The sequence below is a fragment of the Clytia hemisphaerica genome, unplaced genomic scaffold, assembly GCF_902728285.1.
Source record: "Clytia hemisphaerica strain Z4C2 unplaced genomic scaffold, Clytia hemisphaerica genome assembly, whole genome shotgun sequence".
NCBI classification, from domain to species: Eukaryota; Metazoa; Cnidaria; class Hydrozoa; order Leptothecata; family Clytiidae; genus Clytia; species Clytia hemisphaerica.
In genome coordinates this window covers 2,377,029-2,403,676 of record NW_027103562.1, presented here as the reverse complement: position 1 = coordinate 2,403,676, position 26,648 = coordinate 2,377,029, and the positions used below count along the sequence as shown (strand labels likewise).

General features: G+C 34.8%; 1 protein-coding gene across 1 annotated transcript; it reads left to right on the top strand.

Moving 5' to 3' along the window:
• Nucleotides 1-7,326: 7,326 nt before the first annotated feature.
• On the top strand, nt 7,327-25,811 carry LOC136800718 (tuberin-like). The gene is made up of 24 exons (XM_067057373.1): nt 7,327-7,487; nt 8,177-8,263; nt 8,490-8,600; nt 8,789-8,868; nt 9,032-9,093; nt 9,591-9,636; nt 10,519-10,605; nt 10,723-10,771; nt 11,014-11,139; nt 11,281-11,354; nt 11,685-11,955; nt 13,207-13,353; nt 13,656-13,841; nt 14,044-14,295; nt 14,648-15,422; nt 15,550-16,209; nt 16,867-17,340; nt 17,552-17,596; nt 18,280-18,359; nt 18,664-18,957; nt 21,078-21,345; nt 22,457-22,596; nt 23,310-23,474; nt 25,257-25,811. Exons 1-24 carry the CDS (start codon nt 7,377-7,379, stop codon nt 25,407-25,409), a joined length of 4,743 nt encoding a protein of 1,580 aa, XP_066913474.1. The 5' UTR covers nt 7,327-7,376; the 3' UTR covers nt 25,410-25,811.
• The last annotated feature ends 837 nt before the right edge of the window (nt 25,812-26,648 follow it).

The following is a 26,648-nucleotide window of genomic DNA, read 5'->3' as shown; positions in this document are numbered from 1 at the left end:
AAATTTCGTGCCCGCGGATAGGATCTTGCATTTTAATTGTTTTTGGAGCGCGAGATCAAAAAAAGTAGGCGGCAAACGCTCTATTTCACATCTCTCAAACCGATAAAATTGCATATTTTAGTCACGTGACTTTGGTAGGAAATCCTTCCAAACCTAGGCTTCACTTTTCGATAAAAGTCGCTTATCTAGCCCTTCGGGCTTTACAGATCTGTGGTTCGTCTTACATGCAAAGGGTCTGGGACACACAAAAGGGGCGTTGTCATTTACTCTCCTTTCTCCCTTTCTATTCTCTTCCCGCGTTTTTTTTCCTTTCGGGAAAAAACGGAAACATCGGGTTATAAAAACAGAGATATTCAGTCGAGTCCAAATGTATTATACTAGATAAGATATTTATAATGGACATATCACATCTCCCTAGATTCATGTACATAATTTTTGCATAATATTTGAGAGTGGATCACGGAGTATATTAAGGCTGAACCCACCTGAATCTCAACCAAAACCCTTGATTGTAGCTGCAAAGTGCAGTATGAAATTGGTTTTGGAACTACCTACGTGTTTTGGAAGAAATGCAGAAGATATACTATACAGTATTAGTTTCTTTTGATATAGTAAGTGCTTGTTTTTCTCTAAGACAATGTCAGATATTTATTTTTAATGCAAAAAAGGGTTGAGTAAGGTTGTTTGGAAAGAACGCTTTTTGGGTTTTACTACCGTGCGTGATCGTGTGAAACTTGCATCAGCAGTGGTGGAGGCTATACATGCATGAGCATAGCCCTGAGGGAGGAAAGCCTCAACACTGCATGAGAGGAGGGTTTTCAATGTTTTCAATCAAATGTCAAGCACAAGAGTCATCAAATGAAAAAGTTTTTGTTAAAAGAACAACATTTTCCCCACTGCCCCCTTTCCAAACAAAAATTTCAACTCCAAAACACTAAATTCTCTCGATCATTTAGTCTTTATTTTTCAACTAGCAGGATATATATTTTTAATCTCAATAGAGAATAGTCCTTCCCATGAACAGAAGAACAGAACGGTTATGACCTCTTCATTAGGGGCGACGTCCATTTATTTTCAAAGTCGCCACGCATATCGGGAAAAGACCGTTACTTTTAAAACATACCGTGAGAGTGGGTAACTTGCATCAGTGGAGGCTAACATGCATAGCCGGGCGATTTGCGCTAAATCTGTACCGTGTCCCGTCCGAAATCATGAAAAATAAAGTTCATTTTTTAAACATAACTCTACTTTTCTATCAGCCTAGACAAATGTTAAATTTTCTTTCAGAAAAAAGACTATAATTTGTTTACCTTTATCCTTGCAGCTTCCCAACATCCAAGCTCTTAAACATCACAAGCCAAATGAAATTACTTTCGATTTCCCGTAGAAATTATGCGATGAAAAATCCGGGGGTCAATAAATGAAGACTTTCTTTTCCGCACAAGTTATCTTTCCTTATAACGAATTATTACTTTTCAATATAATTGTTAAATATAATTTTTGATTACAAAAATATTTTACATTGTATTTTAAGTTTGAAAAAGTCGAGTCTACTTGGTTCTTTGTTTTCATGTCTAACCCCCGTCTCAAAAGAAGTCCCAGAATCCCGAGATTTTGGCAGTCGGGCGTTCAAAACAAAGGCGTTTTTATTTTCCGCCCACTTACGAAATTTTCTTTAAAATAGGCATTTAAAATATCAAATTTAAAAATAATAGTATAAAACCTCATTTTCTACCGTATAGTGTCCTTCTTCTAAAACGCAAAAACAAAATACACTAGAAAAATAAAGAAATTACGAGTGTTATCAAGCCACCCAAAATGAACTTTCATTCGTCGCGCATCATTGGATTGTTATACGTCACGATCTATTGTCAACCATTGTCCAATCCCATAAGCGATTGAAATGCCGTCAGTAATAATCTGAGAAAGAGAACAATAACATTATGACATCACACAAATAAAATACGCTGGGAAAGTCCGCGAGGACAACACGCGGTCTTAACTTTTTTCCCTCGTAAGTTTTGGGGGAAAACGAAAGTACTCTATATTTTACGTATGGGGAAGTGTAAGAAAGATTTACAAAATAGAAAAGTTTCGTTTTGGGGTAAAGAATCAGTATTGTGAATTTAAGCGAGTTTCTATTTTGCAATTTTTCTACAGAGCCAAATAAAGATTTTTTCTATTGTTCTTGCTCGATTGCCTCTAAGGATAAGTTCCGTAGGTATGAGGCTATCGAGACACAATGTGACGAATTTGCGCGGAAACAAAATTTAACATTTGTCTAGGCTGTCTATGACAGTCTATAGCCTATATTTCATGGAAATGTACCTTGACACCACCTTTTAAGGCCTAATAATAAAGATATAGGGGCTCATGGAGCTGTTAGAGCGTATGAAAATAGACCTTTTTTCAAAGAGCCCACCCTGTTGAATAATTATGTAGTCCAGCAGAAAAACAATGATAAAACCATGCATAATTATTACAATATGCATGATACAGTAATTATGCATGGCTCTATCATTGTTTTTATGGCTGGAGTACATAATTATTCAACAGGACGTCCTCTTTGAAAAAAGGTCTATGGTAAATTGGTGGTAAAAAAAATCAAAACTAACTTGCACTGTAGAGAGTATCACATATTATAAGGGTTGTAACATGTGATATTTAAGTATCACTAAACTTAGGTGAAATACTTTTTTTGTTGCATTCTTTTGATTGGCATGTAGATATCGAAAATGATTTCGAACGGACAAAATTTGCAAAACTAAAGGCTAGAATACATCAGAAAAATGTATTGAGGAAGTAAGGAAGCTGTAGAACAGCCTGAAATTGTTTGTATAAAGGCCTTCCTCAAATTAAAATAGATTTTAAAAATCTGTATCGCCTTTTTCATCTTTTTTTAGGGTGATTTGCACTAAATTTTTCCTGTCCCGTCCGAAATCATTTTCATAAAAATCTGTTTTATTTCAAGTTTTGCTAAACTTTTTCTTTCTACATATTATTAGTAAGTATACAAGTAAATATACTACTATTCCAAATAGAAAATACTTGAGAATCTTCCACTCTTTTTGTCCCAGTAGTGGTTTTTATACAATACCTATTTTTACAGGAAAATTGTCCCGTCCGAAATCAATTCCTATTTTCAAGGTTAAAATAAAGGTATAAAAACTTACTTCAATTGGCCTGTTTGAACATTTTTCTTACCACTAGGTCTTGCTAATAACTTCCTGAATGTTAAACATTCATTTTATTACAAATTGAAACATATTTGAAAAGTTATGATTTCGGACAGGACAAATGATTTCGGACGGGACATTTTTTCTAGTACCCCTGGAATCAAATCTGAAGAGCTTTGAATCTTAGATTTACTCAATTAAAATATGCTCTATCCTAGATTACAATATTCAGCCATTCAAATCTTTCTACCCTGCAGAATTTCAGAAATATTGTCAATCTTATTGTGATTTCGGACGGGACATTTTTTGGTGTCACTTCCAATCACCAATGCACTGGGACCTATAGAATGTTAACCTAATGGTAAAATCATACTTTTTGACAGGTTTTCAAAAACATACAGATTGAGCTTACTCTCAAACTTAAAAAACCTTCAATAAACACTCTTAAAATAGGGGCAATGTGCAATGATTTCGGACGGGACACATTTCGGTGTCAAAATGGACGTAAACAGAAAATCATTGCTAGAGCAAGATGGAAAAAAGCTTTCAAAACACTTTTTTTGTAGAAAAACACATGAATAAATTGCCTATATGGAAAATCAAAATTCCAGGTCAAATACCTTCCTGGAAAGAAAGTGCTACCATAAAACTGAAGCACTTTTTTGCTAAAAATTGCCAAAACGAGGAAAAATTGACACAAAATTTATGATTGCAGACTAATGATAGACAGTAAAAACATGAAATTTTGCAGAAAGTGTACCATTGCCAAGCTGTATCTGATGAAAAAAGAAAAAAATCATTAACACTTAACCTTAATGAGATATATGCAAAAAATGATTTCGGACGGGACGGTACAGATTTAGTGCAAATCGCCCAGCCCTCAAATAAATGACCTGGCTGGTCATTAAAATAAACTATATTCAGCTCCGCTCGCAGCTCTACTCTACCATTTTTGTTTTGATTTAACTTTGTATTTTAATGACCAGACGGGTCATTCATTTGAGGGCTATGCATGTTAGCCTCCACTGATGCAAGTTACCCACTCTCAAGGTACCTACCCACCTCCTGAATTAACGGTCTTCATGATTTGACCAAAATTTTACCAAAGCTTTCATTCCGGCTAAAATCAAAACAAACGGCCCACTACAAAGGTTGCCATTTTCGGAGGTTTACAACGGCCGAATTCCATCACAATTTTTAAACGGCCTTTGTTTTTAAAACTCCCAAGGCAAGAATGTTTACTCTGAAACCACCCCTAAATTGCTCAGGGAAAGGATTTTGAATAGTGAGCTACAATAAGGAAAAAAAACTAAAAAGGGAGCGCTACGATAAGAGGTCTTTGATTTTTTCCTTGGAATTTTTAGTGGAATTTCATTTTGGTCATCAATGCCACAGCTATAACTCTCAACATTCCGATATACCTACCCACTAACGGTCTTTTCCCGTTACGCGTGGCAACTTAAAATATGGATGTCACCCCTTAAGATAAAAGACACATCTGGACTTATTTTGTATATACTTTCCCCAGTCTCTTGTTCGTAGTTTTTTTGACTTTCTGGGACGTTTTTTTATGTTTTTCAACTGATTGAATGACTTACCAAAAGATCGCCATTGATGGGATTCGAACCCACTACCGTAGTACCGTCTAATATCGACACCTCTCCTTTAAAGTCGACACCGGATCTGTAAAATAATCAAAACAAACCTTGAATGAAATTCCTAGTATCATTCTTATCAAACAAGTTCATCCATCAAACTAGAAGTTCAGTAAACATTGCAATTCTTTCAATTAAAAAAGCAGCTAAATTATATAAGCAATTTTACACAACATACAAACGCATACAAACTTTAATAATCTTTCTCGTGCCAATCATTAAAATTTTACAACTTTATTACGTTTCAACGTTCAAGTCACGTGATAAAACTAATTCGCGCGCTTAGTCGGCCTGGTTTCCCCTTCCTTATTCATCACAAACACACGCTCTAGGGGCTAAGAGGCAGCACGTCGTAATGGCCAGTATGGCGGTCACATTAAATTCAAAAGGAAACCGGGTTCTTTTTATTATTTTCGGTTCACGGTAAAAAGGTCTACTAAAAAATTCCTTGCGTGTTAAATGTTGTTTTGATTTGGATATCTTTGTTGAAAGCATGCTAATTAGTTTTTTAGAGATGACTACAATGTTAAAGTTTTCTTTTCCTACAGTACACAAGTAATAACACTTCATATTTCTCATATATCCTGATATATCAACAATTTGTGACGTGATAGGGAGAGTACAATTTAGTGATTGATTGGTAAATTTGTTATGTATTTGTTTATGTTTAATTTTTTATTTCGAAGACCAGCCTATAGCTATGTCAAAATAACAAGACGCATGTCGATATTGGACGATTCTACGGTAAATGCAAAGTTCCGCCGTCCAGAAACCAAATGCCCGCCCTAACCACTGCACCACGGATTCATGCCAGAAGATTGCTTCTAACGGCTATTTATATTGTACAAACTACAGACCATACTGTGAAGTCTAAACTACCATTTTTGTTTTGATTTAACTTAGTATTTTAATGACCAGCCAGGTCATTCATTTGAGGGCTATGCAAGTTCCCCTCCACTGATGCAAGTTACCTGACTTCACGGTACTATATTAAGAGAAAATTGCAAAAGAGTGCTTGTTTCGAGCTCCAACCCTAACCCTAACTGATAATAACCCAAATTCTAGCCAATTTGATACATGACCACACCCAAGCCACACCCATACCTCTTCTAGTTTGCCAGTAGGTCCTGACTGTCTTTTGCATTTATGAAGAAGCCATCACCGAACGGAACAGGCCCTATCCAGGAGAGTATTCACTATTTTAGAATAGGAGGGAAATCACCGCGCTTACCTGACTCTGCCAACTCGTGCTTCGACACAGAGAGATGATGATGTATAGTTACTATCAAACGACTCGGCACGGGTGTTTGCAATAAGCAAAAAATGGAAATACAGGAGGCATGATTTCTGCATTCAACCATGGAGTTATAAGGAAAACAGGAGTTGAATGTGTCGGTAATTGGTCGTTAAAGTCTTTTGATTTCTTTTATAAAATGTATCAAAAGAAATTCTAAGCTCGCCCGATGAAATAGACTTTTTAGTAGAACTCAAGTTTGCTCTGAACATTCTAATTATATATATCAGTATTGAAGACTCTAGCCAACAAAAATTAAATAAAAATTCGCCCACGAAACAAGTTTATGTTCCATTTTGTTATCCGTTCAATTTTGTTTTGAAAAGATATTTTCTCAAATAAAAACACACTTACTTTTTTAAATTTTATAACTTAATAGTTAGTGTTTGCAAAAAGAAACAAAAATAATTTTTTAAGAATAAGTTTTGCACGTACGACGCTATGTCCAAAACAGTGGTCTAGGCGTACAAATCTTCGCACTCCTAAAAAAGTTTAGACGGGTGCTGGCGCGTGCGTGTACAATTATACGCCCTCCCAGGCAAAAACTGCACTTTAAGTGCTACTTTTTGACCTTTTTTAAAAAAATTTCAAAATAAATACTAAAATCAGGAAATCCCACTTTGTAAAAGAAATCAAGAAATCCCCCTTTGTGAAAGAAATCAAAGAACTAAGACATTTACGCGCTTGATTTTTTATAAGAACCAATTTTATTGAGCCTGAGATTGGTCTTAAATTTCTATTGTTCCAAGCAATAAGGCTTTTGTTTGGTGGGCCTAGCTGTTTGGGTTTGATAAGGCAGGATAAGGCTGTGTAGTCTGTAGAACATCGAAGCTACTATTATTCTCCTATTTTTATTAAATCAATTTTGAATTTATAAAAGTTCCTATTTATTTGTTCTTATAAATCATGAAAAAATGTGTTTTTTTCTAAGAAAGCAGTAAAAGGCTATAACAAAACTTATTTGAAGAGTATATATGTTGTCACATTTTTTTCAGCTTTGACTTAGACTTTATTTTTGGTTTACGATGTTTCAACAATTTTAGGAACAAGCAAATATGGATTCATTTTGGTTACCCCAAATAGGGAGAAATGAATCCATGTTGCCTTCCACAAAACTCAATTTGTAACGGACCCCTAGAATTAGTGTTTGAAAAAATTAACTTTCTTTTAAATATCTATTAACCTGTTCTATCTTCTTTCTAGTGAAAATATAAATTATTTTGAAAATTGTTACATGATATTTGTGAGAACATGTCAAAACAAATGAAGGGGAAATTCAAGTCGATGTTTGGCAAGAAACCCTCTGGTGCTCCTTTTGATAAGGAATCTTGCAAAAGTATTATAACCAGAGAAATCCTTAAGGTATTTTTTTTTATTTTCTTACTTTTTAACCAATTTGTGTTTTATTTTAAATATATACTGCTTTCTCAAAAAAAAAATAGTTTTGTAATTTTTTCTTCGATAACCTTTTCAATTTTAAGGGGATCTCGTGTAACTTATGGCATGTCCAAAAAGCCATAAGTTTGCCGCAGAACATTGGGGGCCTTAGACATGTTCATTCATACCTTTAAAGAAGCATATTAGAATGTAGAATTTAAAACTGCCTGTTAATAGAAATTTCTTTTTTACCCAAAAAAGTTATTAGGCAAAAACCAAAAAATGCTGACGTCAGCAAAACTTTTTTTTTAAATAACTCCTTTGGTCCAAATTTCATGTTTATACCATCAACCAAACTGGAGTTATTCAAAAAACAAGTTTTGCTGACGTCATCATTTTTTGGTTTTTGCGTAATAACTTTTTTGGGAAAAAAAATTTTTTATTAACACGCTTCTTTAAAGGTATGAATGAACATATCTAAGGCAAAATGAAGTCATTGTGACTTCCAAAAAAAGATTTCTAAGCTAATATTGAGTTTCTTGCTTTGAACTTTTTAAAAAAAAAGTTAAAACCCACTCTTATAAAATGAATAGGTGATTTCTCAGGTATAAATTTTGAATTATTTGAGCTTGATGTGCCAATTGTAGATTTTTTCTTCTTTTCTGTCATTATAGGACATTGATAGATCACAGCCCATTCTTCAACGTATTCGAAATTTGAAAGAATTATCCGAAGTTGTCACTGTAAAAGTAATGGAAGAGGTCTGTTTTTGGTTATCTAATATGTAAAAATAATTCAGTTTGCTGGTGGTAAAATTCTTTCCCCTTCAAAACTAATTTTATATAGTGACTTTGTAATTTGTATCAAAATTTCCACTAACTATTCTACAAATCTTTTTTAAGAACAACCCTTTGGGAATAAATTTTATCTGCATTTTCTAATAGTATTTTATTGAACTATTAATATTATATACCATATGATTTTCAGCATGAGATTGAGGCACTATTATTCACTGTCAACGATTTATTGGACAAGTCTATAAGTGGTGATGGAAGACAAGCTGCTTTACAATTTCTCATCGCAATCACTAATGGACAGGTTGGAAAAACTCCTGACAATTTTTTCTTCTCATTGCTGCAGTATTATCCTGAGAATTATCGAAACTACAAACAACTTTCAACAGCCCTAAAATGAAATAAAAGTATAAATCTTTTTACTTTAGATGAGCATAGGTTTCAGTTATTTGACAAAAGTTTTGCAATTGGAAAAGGATTATTGTCTTTTAGAATGAACGATTGGGAATTTTACGGAGTCACATATTTAGAGTGATTGTGGAGCATGATGTTCAAGAGGACCTTCAATTTAGGTTTGTTTCTGTTTATATTATGATTTTTTATTTTCATGAGATTATTGTTTTATAAAGTTAATTTACGTGATCTAAAATGAGTAGTTTCTTGTTGAAATTTCCTATACACTTATTTACTTTTTTTATATTCGTTTTAATGTATTTTGAAAACTCCAATCTTTAGAATCGCACTCTTGAAAGTACTGACTGATGATGGTAAAAAATTGGACTATTGTGAACAAATAGGTAACGTGCCCTTCCTATTTTCATCTTGTAACCTTTCAAACCCGACAGGCGTGTATACACGTTCTAAATTTGCCAATATACCAAGTCCTAGACTTTAAGGCTATAACTCCTGACCACTTGATTTAAAAGGGTATAAAAAACGACTTTACTTTAGAAAGAGTAGAAAAAAAACCTTTCTGACGGTACCAAAACCATTGTCTAGCTCTCAAGTTACAAGCTTTTATGTCAGTTTGAAATTTTGCATTTAAAAAAAAGATTGAAAATTTTCACATTCCTCAAAAAATGTTGTGCGCTGGAAAGGTTAAATAAAATTTCAATTTCTTTAGAAACTACTCCAAACTGCCCAAAATGAAAATCATGTTTGAAGGCTACTTTAAAGGATTTTTTTTGCGTCACGAAACATTCTTCCGCGAAAGTATTATTTTTCCCTTCAAACCTTACCCGAATGTTATTGCTCTAAATGTTAAAACATTCTTTCATACATTGTTTTATTTTAGGGCCTTTTCTTGATGGGTTGATGGAAGAAGCACTTGATTCACCAAAGTAATTATTTTTACTTTGTTTGTTCAATCTTTCATGTCTTTTCGAGGAGATTTGCCACTCATGAAGTATTAGAAGGGGGCCAAGCCTCGGGTTCCGTGACATCTTTTCTACCACCTAGCCATTTTTAGTCTATTCCAAAGAACAGTATATTACAAGATATTTTTGAGAAGGAGAATGCGGATTAGGCCCGGGAAAGTTTTTTATGACAAAAATAGTGACGCCATAGACAAAACTGCAAGGGAAAATAAGGGGTAGAGAAATAGCTGATTTTCAAAAGTCAAAATAAACGAAAATGATTGGTACCTGATAGAGCATGAAATTCTGAGCAAAAAAAATGTATTACAACAACTCTCTGACTAAAACACACAAAGAAATACAGCCACTTGAAGTTCAAAAACATACCGACGTCAGTAGTACGATCAAGACAAGATTTGACGTCAAATCACAGTAGAGCTGACAGTTAGTTGGTCTTAAAGCGGCTGTATTCCTTTGTGTGTTTTAGTCAGAGAATTGTTGTAATACAATTTTTTTGCTCAGAATTTCATGCTCTATCAGATGGTACCAATCATTTTCGTTTATTTTGACTTTTGAAAATAAGCTTTTTCTCTACCCCTTATTTTCCCTTGCAGTTTTGCCTATGGCGCCACTATTTTGGTCATAAAAGGTTTTCCCGGGTCTAATCCGCGTCCTCCCTCTCAAAAATATCTTGTAATATACTGTTCTTTAGAATAGACTAAAAATGGCTAGGTCGTAGAAAAGATGTCACGGAACCCCAGGCTTGGCCCCCTACTATATAATATGATACCTAAAATTACTAGTAGCGATTGTCTTTTGTGATGTATAATGGGCAAACTTTTATTTGTGAAAATCTTCTTGTTTCAGTGCTGTGGCATTCCTTGAATACTTGGTGAAGATCGTCCATTACCATTCAAGTTTTTTGGACAAGAGTATTGTATGTTCCATTGTCAGGTACCTAAAATATTGTTTCCGTTTGTGTTAATTATATACCTAAAATACGTTTCAAGAAAGTATTTTAATAGGTTTCCAGGAAAGTTTTAAGTTACAATCTCCCTTCCTTTTTTCCAGTAAAACATGTGATTTCTGCAATAATGCAAATGGAGAACAAGACATAGAGGTGTGATATTTTTTATTTAGATTCGGAGACAGAAGAGAATTTCTTCTATGGATGTTTCTTCTCTCACCCTGATCTCTATTGTCTCATTCCCTTCTAGCTCTTACGTTTTCACTTCAAAATCACCCAAATCTAAACTGAACTTTCATAAATTTATTTGACCGACCTTCCCACCTATGGTCGGGTGAAGTAGCCTGAGTAATATAGTAAATGAATTTTCATAATTTACATATTTGTTTTTTCAGAGTTCCTTACTACTTCTGGATGCAACTGTTCGGTACGGTGGTCTGCCAGCAGAAGGGTTACTACCATTGATCGAAACTCTTTGCCGGACTGTAAACATTGAACGTTTCTGTCAAAGCAGCTGGAAGGTAAAGTTATCTGTGGTAAATGTTATCTGTGGTAAATGTTGACTTTGATTTTACATGATTTTACCAGGGAACGATGGCAATTAATTTTTTTTAATTTTTTTCCAAAGATTTAATCATTGCTTTGTTCTTATCTTTTCTTAGTTGATGAGGAATTTGATTGGAACCAAATTAGGACATACTGCTGTTTTTATCATGTGTCAAATATTAGAAGACAAGTAAGTAAAATTGTTAATACCATGACGGTTTGCAGGTAAAGCTCTGTCTGTTTCTTATAAAGATTGAGAAACTACGTTTGAAAGGCTTCCCCTAAAAAGGTGTATTTGAATATTTTTTAAGCCGAAAGTCGAACTTTTTTAAACAAATGAGGGCTCTTGCAAACAGGAAGACCGACTTTTTTCCAAATTTCGCATTGTATGTATAAATGACTTAGATCTGTCTTCGTCCATCACTGTTTACTTCTATAATTTAAACTATAAAACTTGCAATGAATCATAATAGAATCTTATAAAGTTTGTTACTTGGATTTGATACACTTTTCGTTTCAGCCATCACATCCTTGATGTAATTCTTCTACGTGGTGCTGTCTTCTTCATCGGTATGAGCATCTGGGGCTCCAAACGAGTTGCCAGTCTACGGTACTCGCCTCTCCACGTCCTCTCATCCTTTAAAGTATGCTTGCAGTGTAATCACCATCTGGTGGCTCATGAGGTAGTGCTTTCACTACAACGCCTTGTCAAGAAGTTTGGAGAAGAACAAGAAATCATCACGTGGGACATACTGATGGATATTGTTGAAAATATTCTTCACATGATCGATGTATGTATATTTTATTGGATTTTCTGTCTTGGGTCCCTCGTATCACGTTATGAGTACAGTCTCATAATAGAGGGTAAAAAGTAGTTGAAGATTAAAAAGACTTCAAGAAGTTGACAACGATTATTTCACAATTTTTACTTCGCAAATTCATATTTTGGTTCCTATGAAAAATATGTAAAGCGGTAACGCGACGGTTACATTTATTTGCCTACATTTATGGTTTCATATATATTTCTGCAAATGAAAATACTGTAAAAAAATTTAGTTTATACCGGGTGCGCCACAAAAAAGTTTCTCTCTTCAAAACTTATTTTCCCGAAATCTAAAAATTTTAAAAGAACCATTCCTATTCAATTGGAAAGAAGATATATAAACTTAACTTTTGATGGGTCATTTATTAAATTCGGTTCATTAGTTCGAAAGTTATGCTCTATTGAATAAAAAAGTTACTTTCTGAAAGTGCTCAAAAACGTTAAAAATCGACCTATCAAATTAAACAGAAGCATAATAACATGAGGCATCAGTATTTTCGTTTCAGTCATTAAAAATGATAATTAGCTGTCTAATTGACCGTTTGTTATATAAAGGAAGATTGAATTTCAATAAAAGGCAGAAGATTCGACGAAAAAAGCCAAAAAATCTGGTAAAATTTATAAAAATACATCAAATATGGGTTTCGAAGTACATCCAGCCTTACATAGACTTTATCTAGTCTAGAACCAAAAATCTGTGGAAGATTTCGTTAAAAGTAAATTGGAATGATTTTAATGAACATTTTAAACCCTTTCGTTCAATCAGTTTCAAAATTTATGTGTTTAATAATTATTGAAAAATGGTCTTAATCATGTAAAGCCTCTTGCGATTGCCAATTTTAAAATAAAAACTTAATAGGTCGATTTTTAACGTTTTCGGGCACTTTCTGAAAGTAACTTTTTTATTCAATTGAGCATAACTTTTGATCCAATAAATCGAATTTAATAAATGACCCATCAAAATTTAAGTTTATCTTTCTGATGGAATAGGAATTGTTAGTTTAATTTTTAATTCTTAGATTTCGAAAAAATCAGTTTCAAAGAGAGAAACTTTTTTGTGGCGCACCCGGTACCTCTTAGAAACGTCCTTCCAATCCCTGCATGAAAATTAGTTTTCCACTGGCTTGGGGCAAGTGTCAATTTATATGACTTTCGAGCAGGTCTAAAAGATGGAAAAAAGAAGTTTTTTAATTCAAGGGATATCTTTTTTTGTCTTTAGAGAGGGGATGCTGATAAGACGAGCATCCTTTTCAAACAGACACACGAACTTCTCACCAACACTGAGGCTTTATATGTGGAGGAGAAGTTTTATGGATCAGCAGAGCGATTCTTTAAGATTTTAACAAATTGTGCCAAAGACAGACCGGTAGGTATTTCTTTTTTCAAAATATCAAAGACTTTAAGATAATTCGTATTGTCTCTTAATCGTGTCCTTTTTAAAAACGAAAAGCCCTGTTTGGAATCTGTAGGGAAAAGTGAACACGAGGAAACTGAAAATGTTACCATATTGGTTTCTCCATAATTTGCCTTTTACTCAAAAGATAGATTAGGAGTTTCTAACAGTTGCTATATACAGTGAAATCTCCATAACTCGAACACGCACGAGGAACACAAATTTGTTCGAGTTGTAGAGATTCCACTGTACACACCTTTGAAAACATTTTATAGGAAGAATCTATCTCGACGATTCTTGGTTATTATGAAGATCGAATCGATCCAAACACGGTCGAATGGAGTGATATATTTGAACAGATTCTCATTACTAATTTGAAACAAGAAACGAGAAGTGGCGTCAAAGTTCGTGTCCTGGAAACTATCAAAAACATTTACTCGAGATATCGACACCGACACGAGGTAAGCGAGTTCGACTAGTCATCTTTCTGATGAAAAGAAAGAAACAGACTACAATACATATTATGAGACTTATAAGAAAACTTCTATAACTTTAGCTGAAGAGCATTTGATTTTGAAACATAATGTGATTGGCCTAAATAACTATCTCTGCCATCAAAGCAAACGTTTTGAAGCAAACCGCTTTGTTTATTTGGTCTCTTAGGATGACATTCTTTCCTATATTCTTCACGGACACGTCAGCGATATGGTGTACGATAATGATAAAGACATCCGAAAAAGTGTTGGTTATCTCCTCTCGTACATCCTCAAACACTGCTGTGCTGACAAATACCCTGAAGTTTTAAAAGTGGTGGCGGAATTCTTATCCTATATCTCTCTTGGTAAAGATGTGACTCGATTCAATGTCATGGAAGATATTTCGATTGTTGTTGACGCTCTTATAAACACTTTTGAGGTTGGTTGAAATGAAATTTGTTAAGCATAAGTCTGTGGAAATGGTCTGATCCTCTTCTTGGTATCTCAAAATTCTTTGAAAAAAATGTAGGTCCTACAAGTTGTTCTTACTTTTAAGTCTTGTCTACAACTCAATACCATACCAAAATTACCAACGAAAATATGACTTAAATTTAGCAATGGAAATTCAAAAGTGCCAAAAATATACACGGTCCAAGGAAGAAAGTTTACTGTCAACGATATCTCTCGGCCCTTCTGTTTTTATGGAACCTTACTTAGTACATAGTAGTTCAACATTTTCGCACGGTATGGAGTCTCATGATTAATTATATAATTATTAATTATGTTTTCAGTCTCGACTTTTCGAACCATCAAATATTTACATTGTTGGTATGCTTGAAATCCTGATCAAACACTTAAACGATCACTTCACCATCAACATCACTTCCATCGCTGCCGGAAAAATACGGCGCAAGATTTTCGAACTCTTACTTGCCTTGCGTTCAAATGAATATCACTTTCTTGGAATCAAGTTGAAAGAAAATGGCGTCAAATTCTCAACACATGCAATATTCAAACCTCTGGATAGCGAAATTTTCAATAACTCTGCTTCACGTCCTTACTTCGTGGATTTTGATTTCCAACAAGCGTTCGAGGGTTTGTTGAAATGTTTGAAAAACGAACTTGATTGGAATGTCCTTGAACTTGTTTTGAAAAGTATTGTCAAACAGTTAGAAGATAAAAATTTGTACGTCTATTGTCAATGCAACATGAATAAGTTATGCGCAGTCCTCTGTACCATCATCAACGATAAAACCTTCTTCAACAAAATGAAAAACGTCCCGACTACGATGACCATGTCTGAATTACGTAATCTTATCTTCCCGATTCTCTCCACTTTGTCAACATATCATTCATACTTGGTCAAAGATCGTCAAGTAGAGTTATTGACCTCTATTGAGTTTGGATTGCAGACACGCAGTGCATTAACATGTGTATCATGTCTTACTGTTTGTGTCCTGGAGATGCAAGGCATCATGAAGAGAATTTTACCTTCAATGTTGGTCAAACTATCGCAAATTGCATCTTCTGAAATGATGTCTAATGCAATACTCAAATTTTTATCCAGTAAGCTATTTTTCTTCTAATGGTATTTTTATAAGATACTACTTCCTTTGTAATTCATAAAACCTAGTCATTCATTCATTCATTCATTCATTCATTCATTCATTTCATATTCCTCCTTACTTTCCAGCGTTGAAAGAAATCCCAAGTTTATATTCCAATTTCGTTGAAGAGCAATACATGAGTATTTTCGCGATGGCTTTACCATACACAGATTGTTTGAAGTATACACGGTACATTGTGACGCTGGCACACCAAGTCATCGCTGATTGGTTCACAAGGTGTAAGTTAATGTTCCGCAAAGATTTTGTCTCCATCATCGTTGCTGCGTTGAAATCACACACCACAGAAAAAGATGAGAGAGACTCGATGGAGTTACAAAAGGATATGACGGATGTGTGTCTCGACATGATGGCTCGATATTCATTTTCCTTGCACCGGGGGCAACCGAAACGTAGCGCCTTGGTAGACTTTCTTCTATCTCAAGGATCGTCACAAACTTGGCTGGTTGGAAACATGCTAGTTACTGTGACCACCAGTAATACAGAAAATGAGCAGTGTGATTGCTACAAATGGAAAAATAAGAAATATTCAATGGATTTAGACAGCTCTGGGAACGGCTTCAAATTCGATCACCGCCATCAAAGACCACATTATCACCATGAAGTCAACGAGGATTCTAGGGCAGAAAGCTCAACAAAACCCATCAACTTGACGAAATTGACGCAGAAAATAGTTGAACAAAATAACTCCTTTTCACCGTCTGAAAAACTTCTCTTCAGTCGGCAAGGTAAAATCTTTTTTTCCTGAAAGAATCGCCCAGGGGTGTATACAGCTGCAAGTTACTGACCCATAGCCGGGTGGTGTCTAATTTTGAATTACAAAAAAGTACCCGGTACAACATTTGGGGTGGGGGTGGGTATATCTCATTTTAAGATAGTACCCGGTACCTGATTTTGGTTTTTGGTGGGTAGAACTGATAAGAATTTCCTTATCTTACCAAATCAGGACAGAAATTTAATTTAACGGAAATATATTTTTTGTTTTCCTGATTTTCTAATTTTGAAAAATCAATGCAAGGCATTTTTCCAGGGTGATGTACCCATATTTTTCTTGGTAACCTTCTGAATTGGGGGGGGTCCCTTTTACCACAAACAGTTAGTACCAAGGTACTAAAAACGAGGTGGTGAAATTTTCCTGAAGATCAGGGTTAGTATCCTGAGGCAACACCCCCCTGAATCGCCTGACTATTTAATTATCACCGCAGAACTTGTGTTCTATAACTCTTTCACTTTTCTTCAAAATTTTGATGTTTGATATTTTATTGTTTCTGCCGGTAATTAGCGTCAAAGACCTAATTGAAAATGTGGCTTTTAAAATTAGAACTTTAAAATGTTATGAGGCGAAACTAAAAAACCAGTTGACAGTATTCTCTCATTTAATTTAGGCTCGAAAGCAGTTGACGGTATTATTGAAGATGACGAAGAAAGCGAAAGTGGAAGTGAACACGCTGAAGATGAGCATCAACATTTCATTCTCAATGATCAAAGCAATGAAGAGGAGCACCAACCTATATTCTACCCTGACAATCCGCCTCTTCAAAAAGAAAATTCAGAAAACACACAAAACCTTCCCCTCAACGGACGTGATGATGTAATGAAAAAACAACACGATAAGGAGGCGTCTCCCACTTTACGCCCTCCTCGCTCTTCAAATGTTTCCCTTACACCGCCCTCTCCAACCAAAATTGATTGCTATTGCGTTTGCTCTGGATGGGCGGAAATTGTTATTCAACGCCCTACTGGTAAAATCTCTTGGTTGATGAAACTTGAGAATCGAGAGCTGATGAATTTGGACGATTTTTCGGATTTGTTGTTGTTGAGAAAAAGTTTAGAACGTGAAAATACTCCCTCCATATCAGGTAGATGAAAATTTTGGCTGTTCTTGAAATATTATTATATTCGCTTGTTCTAGTGAATTAAAACTACAGTTTTTCGCACTATAAAGTTTACCATTATCCCGCAGAGGAACATGAAAGACAAAACATGATATACTTTACTGTGTATTTTATACATGCCATCATAGTTTAAAAATGTTACTGACCGGTGTTTTTGTATCTTCTCGCTTTCCAGAATCATTGAAGTCGACGGACTCTGAAGTCTGGAAACAATCGCAAGGTATTTTTTTAGTCAAACATATTTTAAGTGGTATTTCTAGTTTTGGTCAAAACTTCAAAAAAATTTCTGAACGAAGGTTTCTTTGTTTGTTTGTTTTTAAAACTTGTTTTTTGTCAATCAAATTACCATTTATTGTTGCTTTAAATTTGCCGTTAATTCGATTTTAAGTCAATTTTTACCCACTATTTAGTTTTACTAAGGGTACCATTTAACTATTATTAACAAAATAAACATTGAGATACGATGGGATGGTCGTTACGAGATTTCGTTATGACCAATTATCAAAAACGAGGGGATTAAACAGTTAATTTAATTAAATTAAGCATGTGCACAACGTTTGAGAGTTCAGAAGTTTGCACATAACGACAATACCGAATTTATATATCGTTTTTTCCTGGAACAGAGACGTTTGGCTTTTAATTTGTCTAGATCCCAAATGACTTGGGACGACTGTGAACACCATTTTTCGGGATTTTGCGTGTCAAAACTGCCGGTTATTCCAAATTGTTTCAGCCAGTCGGCCATCCTCATAAACTCGCTAATTTCAGATAAAGGAGGCGTACGAGTTTGACGGTGTGACGGTATTAGCCATTTTGGAAGAAAAATGCGTCTTTAATTCGGTTTTGCCGAACGCCCCCACAATAAAGTCTTTCGCAAAGTTTGATTTTTCCATTTTTATTCAGGTTCCGATACGTCGAGCACAAACTCCTTCAGAAACAAGCGTCGGTTTAGTACGGGATCTATTGATGATTCCATATTACAGGTATCTGAAGTTGTCAAAAAAATCACTTGCCTTTTTACTTGCAGAATTCAACTCTCTTTCTGTCCGCATATCTTCAGAATGAAATTTAGCTGCGTGTAATATATTCGATGTATTTTCCATCTTGTTAAGAGCAAGAGGTTTTGGATTTTCAATTCTCTTTACTTTATGTTGTGTTTTATAAAATAAATTTTTGGGAGATGGAGATGGAACTATCCATAAAAGCAATGGTTGCTCCCAGCGTTTGAGTTTTCACATTGTGTGTTTTCGAATTTATAAGTTTTTTAGTTTACTTTTCTTTCTTTAGCAATTAGAGACATCGCCAGTCCTCCCTATCAAGCGCACCGTACCAACCATCAAAATCCCTGAGAAACGCGCGCTCACAAAAACTTTATCACACCCATCACATGTCCTCCCCACCACACGGCAACGGTCGTCCAGCTTCAATACGGTCGTTAATAAAGACTCCAACGACAACAAAGACTCGACCCAAACAAAAGCGGAAAACTTCTGGTCGCCAAATTTCGTCTTTTTACAATTGTTCTATTCGTCTTTTGGCAATGTCTTTGAAAATGCACCTATTCTGCTCGATCAAACAGAGGTATGTTTTATTGCTTTAAGCTTTAAGAATCCCTTATTACAAAACAATTATTTAAGATCTGTGCTCTGCAATGTTCTAGATTTGCAACTAGTGTTTCAATACCAACAGGGGCTGAAATGATACGCTCCTTTCTGAGGGATTACAAACTTTTGTGAGAAATCTCTTTTCTAGTTAACACTTAGCCGACAATTTAGGGGGGGGGTAGATTGGAGCAATTACATTTTGTTTCTTTTCAACGTAAGTGAGGCTTATTATTCATTTTGTTTTATACTGAGTCAGCAAATATTCGATTATATTTAATTCACACACTTTTATAGAGATTTTGTTTTTTTCAATTCTATGATCACTAGTAATTACCACAAATTTTTTATTCAAAAGATAAGATGCCTGGGTTTCGAGAGAGAAATGTATAAGGTCGTCAGCCTTATCAGTTGATATCTTTTTTTAATGATTCTATTTACCGTTTGTTGGAATTTGCTCAAAACCACACAGAAGGTGCCTTTACATGACACTATCATCAACAAATCTGACTTCAATTCGAAATCTTTGGTGTAAAACTCGCTCATAAGTTTTTAACGTAAACAATGAACATAATGAGTTTTTTGGTTTGAGTTTTTCTTTATTTTTACGGCGTCAATCTTTTAATTGGGTGGAAACTTAAAGCATAGCCAAAGAGCAATTTTAAAGGATTAGAAATTAGCCTGGCTTATGGAGTTGAAGAAAAGACGAAATTGATGATATGCCAATAATTAGTGTCATTCAAAAACTTGCAGCCCTCCCCTTTAGTTTAAATGGCTGTGGTTTTTCTTCTTTAATTAGTTTTGTTTATAACGCGGTCTGCCCGTTATTGTTCTTTCAGACTTTTTGAATTTTCCCATCGTTGGGAAGTCCTGGCAATCATGTTGTTGTTCTTTACTAAACCATGAGTCAATGGAAAGAAGAGAGAATGTTTTTTCTCTTGACCTCGATTGAAAAATGATGATATGGTTTACATTCTTTAAGTACAAGATTCAATGTTTCTATTTACCTGCTTAGTGAAGCCAAAAACTTTCCGATCGTATCATCATTCGATAAAAAACTTTCTCTCGTGCCAAACAGAAAGAGATAAGACACTGGATCTTAGGCGTGTGATAACATTCACATTTCTTGTTCCTTAAAATAGCTTATCAGCAGTTCAGTAGATTATGTAAAGAAACTCATTTAGATATAAATCTTTCTCTAAACTTCCATACTGTTTAATTAGAATTCCTTGTATAATTTTGCTGACTTAGCACTTTTTCTCGACAGAGCTGTCATATTTAATGTCTTCAGAGATAAAGTAAAGTCAATTTTCCCATGACTTGAGGTTTCTCAACAACTTTAATTATGATTAAATTAGATGAAAGAGATGGTGGTTTTTAATTACGGTCAAGTGATTCATATATTCTGTGGCTAATTGCCAATTAAAAGTTTAGGTGGACGTGATTGAAGGACTTGGCCAACCATCACCACGAAAGGAGGGTTTCTTATTCAAAAAATTTCCTCATAATTTCCGACTTTTCTTGACGAAAATAAAATGTTGCTTCATCGATTAATACTATTTTCATATTTCCTCCCACGATATCACGTTTTCCTTTTCAAGTTTCAACCCCTTACTTCAGGTTAATTTAGTTACTTCGATTTTTATCAGTTGATCTACCAACTCTTATTACCAGGAAATTGGCCTTCCTTTAAACACATAAACTGTATCCTAGTAGAGGCTGTTGCAAATATAGACTTATTTCGATGCCCTGATTGGGTAATTCCAAAAACAGTCTGTACCCCCTATGTCGAGGAGATGTGACGTCTGGGGTATTCTGGAAAATAAAAAAAATCAATGGGGGTCTGGTTTTTCGAGTGTAAAAATCCAAGGTGGTCAGTCAAATGAGGCGGTAAATCCAGGGTGGTCAATAAATTAAATTGAAAATCCAGGGTGGTCAGTAAAACGAGGTCGAAATCCAGGGTTGCCCAAAAATAATCCAAGGAGGGGCCTGAAAAATTGGTCACCTTTCCCAAAAAAGACCTCCTCGACATAGGAGGTCCAAATTTCTTCTGGAAAGCCAAGACAAGATAATAATATCATATTGAACACTCTACCTTAGGCCATGCAACGTACCATCAAAATTTTGCACAAAATTCCAGCCTTCAATACGCACAAATTCGGTGTTCTGTATGTCGGACAGGGCCAAGAAAACAGTGAAATTGACATTCTGGAGAACGATTTTGGATCCATCCGATACACCAACTTCTTGGCAGGACTTGGTGAAATCATCAGTTTGAGCAACAGTACGGAAGACTATTATACAGGTGGTCTGTCACCCGGAGAAGACGGCAAATTTGCTTGCGTCTGGAAGGATGACACTACGCAAGGTTTTGATCATCTTTTTTTTAAATTTTAATTCAATTTTACAATACTACGGATTATGGTGTACGCCTAAGATTTGATGGAATGCCCTTTCCTAGGTTTCGTGAAGTCCCCCACGTTTTGATTCATTATAAAATTTTAGATAGAAATCCCCTTTTCTTGCACGTTGCACGATGTCAGTCAAGAACGGTCGAGAATGTCACATTTAATGAAATTAGTCAAATTTTGATGTGTTAATGAAGGTGATGAAAGTACCATTTTCAATTGACTCCATCCTCATGCGTCATTAAGACCAATTTATATAAAACATGTCAAGTACGCGTTGAAAGTTTGACATTTTTTGCAGTCTCAAAGACCTATGTATAGAGGGTTAGACTTGATTAATTAGCATACTTTCCAACACATGTCACCAGTGATTGATTGAATCCATAAGACTTAATACTGATTAATTAGAATTTTCGAAAAAAGATTTCAGTTGTGAGGGAGGAGAAGTTTTGTGTATTATAATGTCATCAGCACCACAAACTTTGTGATACTCAACAAAAACAAGGAATCTTTTTAATGACTTATTGTCTACCAACGGACATGGGATTAACATTTTGATCATGGTTTTGAGGGAGACTGCTTTAAAAGAAGTGCTCCACCCCTTTCTGTCTTCAACTCCTATTAACATCGTCACCATCCGATGCGTTTAATCTTATTAAGACAACTTTTGGACGTATCGCCTGTCTTCTTTAAATCATTCTTTTAATCCTGTTGATCCATATATGTTCTGCTTATGTCTACTTTCCATCTTTCGACGTCTCTCTTTCTATGCTTGTCACGATCTTGTGGCATTGACGAATCTTCAAAGAATTTTAGTCAAACGATACCTATTGCATCAATATTTCCCAATACCAAATACTATTCTTAGCATTAAAGCTCTTCGAAATTTCTTTAAAGAATTCAAATCATCCAGCGACTTCCCCACCAAACCAAAGTGATCCAAAGCTAAGTTTTCTCAGTGTCTCAAACTGATAATCTCTTTACGAACTGTTCTATTCACGCCATGCCCCAAATTTAGGATCATTTGATTGCACCAGATCACAGCATCATTCCTTTTTCGTTTTACTACAGTAATTTTCCACGTGGCAACTCTGATGCCGTTCAAGACAACAGATACGAAGTGTATCTCCAAGAAGCGACATATCGGTAACGACTTTGTCACAATCATTTACGATGATTCTGAAAACGGATATTCTTTCGGCACAATCAAGGTAACACTGACTCTATAGATGATCACCAAAACTTGCATCTTGAATTTCGTCTACTCTTATTTATTCAGTGGAGTCACTTTAACTCGAACATCTAGAACTCGAATGTTTCCTTAACTCGAACAAGTTTTCTGGCCCCTTCGGTTAACAATGCCCTATAAACCAAACTTAATAACTCGAAACTTCCATAATTGTAACAAATTTGTTTTCCCCATGCCTTTTCAAGTTACGGAGACTCCACTGTATATTCAAGATTGTCCTCTCTGCAGCTTTTGTAACGTCTAGTTTAATATAAGACGAGCTTCCCCTCAACCCTTTAAATGATACCACTTCACAACATTATCAGCAAGTAGGTATGTAAAAAGAATAAGACTTTTGATAACTGATTCGATTTAGGATGTCTATTCACACACCGTTAACCAGATAAAGTGTAACTGATTTCACAAAATCTTATCTTTTTTTATTAAGATATCGTGATCGTCAAATGGTTTTTAGTGATAAATCCTTTACTACTTCTCTTTTGAACACTGATCTAACGTGTATGTATCTCGTCTCATCTTCCAATACTGGTTCGCTTGAGAACATGATAGATAGAGATTTTATTTCTCGACCAAAGAAAGGCTTCGTAGAGAAGTTTCTACTTTTATCGATCTATTATGATAAAGCATAAGTACTTTTTACATCGCTAACTATGTTTTTCTTGGCTCTCATTTCAGGGTCAGTTTAATTATGCAGAAATCGTTATTCGACCGGTCGAATACGCAAACAATGTGGTATATGTTCGGTTGAAACAAAACAGTAAAATCATTTGTTTGAACTCGCAAACGATTTCGGACTCTAATCTGGCAATCCTTGTTCGTCAAATGGCTATACATACAAACGTAAGTGTAAATTATCTTTCCTATTTCTTATAATAGTAGAAAATGTTTTTTCAATTTTATTATTTAAGTCCAGGTCGCATGACGGAATTGGAGTTCCATCCCCGGCCCATCCCCTGTTCACCTAAGGGGGAGAAATTTATATATTAGAGACTTTGAGCGATTGAAGACAAACATTTTTCCGGAGATTGGACCCTAACATCGTGAGAAGGGGAAAAGAATTAGGTTGAATGTTATTGTTTTGAAAGAAGGGTCTTAAACCAATTCACTAACTAGCGGATTTTGATGTTTATAAGCAATAATTCTCCTCTAGGAGAAAATATTTATTTTTAAAAAAAAGCTACATATTTTTTTGAATAAAAAGTGCATTGAGTATAACAAAGAGAGCGGTTAATTTACTGAGAAAGTTATGAAAAGTTCGTAAAGCCGCACTTTTACCTTATCTGAACTTCAAAATCTAAATGAGTGGTTAGGAACGTCACATTTTGTTGGAGAGAAAAAAATTAGAAAATTGAATTCATCGACCATTTTTTATTTCCCTTTACGCGTCGCTTGTTTTCACTTCGCAGGCTTTTAGAAAAAACTCGGTGAAAAGCTTCCTTTCTGAGGCGTGGTTGCTTTCAAGCAACCTTTAAAACCTTTGAATTTCTCAAGTCAAAAATCCAATAAAGTCAAAGCAACCCAAAACACCCTCAAAAGAGAGTCAATTGCGGCCAAAATTTTGTCACTGTTGAGCAAAATGTTTCATTTTAATTGTTTATAAAGACGTGATTATTTTACAGCCTGAATGAATGTTGCCAAAAGTAGGTGGGAAAAATGAAAAATAGAAATTTGGAATATTGGAAATTTTGCGGGATAGATGTTGCAAGCTCACAAAAAGATTGACCAAAGCGCCAACAAGACAGCAATAAATGTTTCCAAAAGGTTTTCTGCAAAAAAGTGAAACCAAATTCCGCATTGTCTAATTTGACCCAAGCTAGAGTTCATTTCTGATTTGATTGGACACTGCTTTCTGATAATTTTTGATGACACCGAGTCATATGAAGTGAACTAGAAGTACTTGGCGAGGTTGCCATTTGAAAAGAAAACACCAAAATTCCAAATAGAAATAACAAAAAACTAATAAAATTGCTGATAAAAATAAAAATAAAAATATTTTTTTTTTAATCAAATGTCTGAAGATGCTAGATGTTATAAGATAGGTTTTTTTATGAGTTATGTTAGATCTGAAGATGCTCTACCATAGAGTAGGGAGAAAATTTATCAATGAATAAATAAATTTTTGTTGTTTCTTGCCTGTGACCCATCCAAATACTCAAAGTTTTAATAATGGAAAGGCAATCACTGAAGAGTTTTATAACAAAAAACTACTTGGAGGACTGCTTCAAGGTTTTACCTTAGCAAAGCAAAAAAAGTCATTTTCTTCCGGGTCACAGACTTGCACCTTCCAGTCTATCAAAAATCTCTATAGTAGTCTATCTCAAAAACTATTTGGACACCGGGCTATAATTGTAACCTGACATCAGAATGTGGCTGGCACCCTTTTACAGCAATACGTGTCGGAAGCGAAAGCAATGTCTGTCTGGTAGCTTTGTTCTGTACAACCGTATTCAGATGTGAAATTTAAAGAGGTTTATTATTTTGATTGAAAATGTAGGCCCAAAAAAGAAATTTGTCCTCCTAATTTTGATCACAAACAAGAAGAAACTCCTTGGGCTCTACTTAGGCACGACTTATATAGAATTACTGTAATCTTCTATTGTGTCTTTATTTTTGAATTTTTAGATGGCGTTAGTCACAGAGAAAGGCGGAGAGAAAACGACCAACGCCTTCGCGTCAAACTGGCTTCAGAGACTTCGCCAAATCAAGCGAATTAGAACAAAAGTGGACAACGAAGCTAATAAAACGCTTCCAAATGATTTTACCATTTACACCTAAATTATTACTGCTCCGAATCGGAGTGCATATTTTATCAGTTTTTTTATACAAATTATCGTCAAAATGAGAGATTTAATTTATACTACTTTTAAGCTAGACTGGCAGTTTTAGATAACCTTTGATAAAGTTTTGATAAGATTTCTTAAAATGGAATTTTCTTGATAAGAAAGTCGTAAAAACTTGAACAAAACTGGCTATTTTTAAAAAAAAGATAAAAAGTTGAAAAAGGTGTAAAACCCACCAAGTAAATTTTTCACACCCAAATCGAATCAAACGTTCTTTGAAAGCAGCAAGTGATGCGATTAATTCACACTATTTTTATTGAAAATTTATGAAAATAAGATATTTTTATAACAAAAGAAGTTGAAAAATAACAAAAGAAAAAAGGTACAATGAAGTTTAAAATAATGTTTTCCTTTCATTATTTTTTGGTGGGTATAATTATTAGTGACCTTTAATTAACTGATAGCGTGTTTTAAAAAGCTTTGTTTTGATGATAGCACGAAATTTGTATGAGTTGAGTATAAAATGTTTCTCTGTGAAAACGAATTAAAAACAGCCAGGGGAAAGGTTTCGACACGAAAATTGCCTTCTTGTAGCATTTATTATATGAGTTTTTCTTTACCCTTCGCCACATTTAATACCGCACTTATTAACCTCAATATTCTTTCAAGACAAAAAATTCTCGAATAAAGAAAGACAGCCTACCCGAATTTCAAATAGAGGAAGGAGAAATTCTTTATAAAGATCCCCTTAACAATGATTTTTTACCCCTACCCCCATTTCTTTAAATTCCTTGCTCTTTTCTCTATTTCTGTTGAACTTTGGTTGTTTTTTTTAGAAAAATATGCCGAGCCGAGAAGAATCAGTCGCGTGCTTTTATCATACGATTTAATCAGCCTCATTTCCACGGCTGGCAGCATTTTGGACACATTTCAATACTTCAAAAGTGAAAGCAAAGGTATTTTTGTTAATCTCTATGTTTGTTGTGAACTCCACGAGGGGGTAGCGGTATCTCAATTAACACTTGTACTGATGTTTGTAAACTTTCACTGATTAACGTCAAGAACTCGTGGTAATACCTGACAAACAACTTCGGATGAAATAGCCTTCTAATTACCATCTACTTTGTAAGTTTAAAGATTTTGATCTCTTATCAGGGACTTATTATTTAGTGCGTGGATGATATGCTAAGTGTTTGTTTATTAAAGAAATTGGCCTCTGGCTCTTCATCTCATC

Bases quoted from the DNA above. Each gene is read 5' to 3' on its own strand.
- LOC136800718 (XM_067057373.1), top strand. From the start codon at position 7,377: ATGTCAAAACAAATGAAGGGGAAATTCAAGTCGATGTTTGGCAAGAAA. The intron at 15,423-15,549 runs GTAAGCTATTTT...CTTACTTTCCAG, and splicing joins AATACTCAAATTTTTATCCA to CGTTGAAAGAAATCCCAAGT. The intron at 21,346-22,456 runs GTTTTGATCATC...GTTTTACTACAG, and splicing joins GAAGGATGACACTACGCAAG to TAATTTTCCACGTGGCAACT.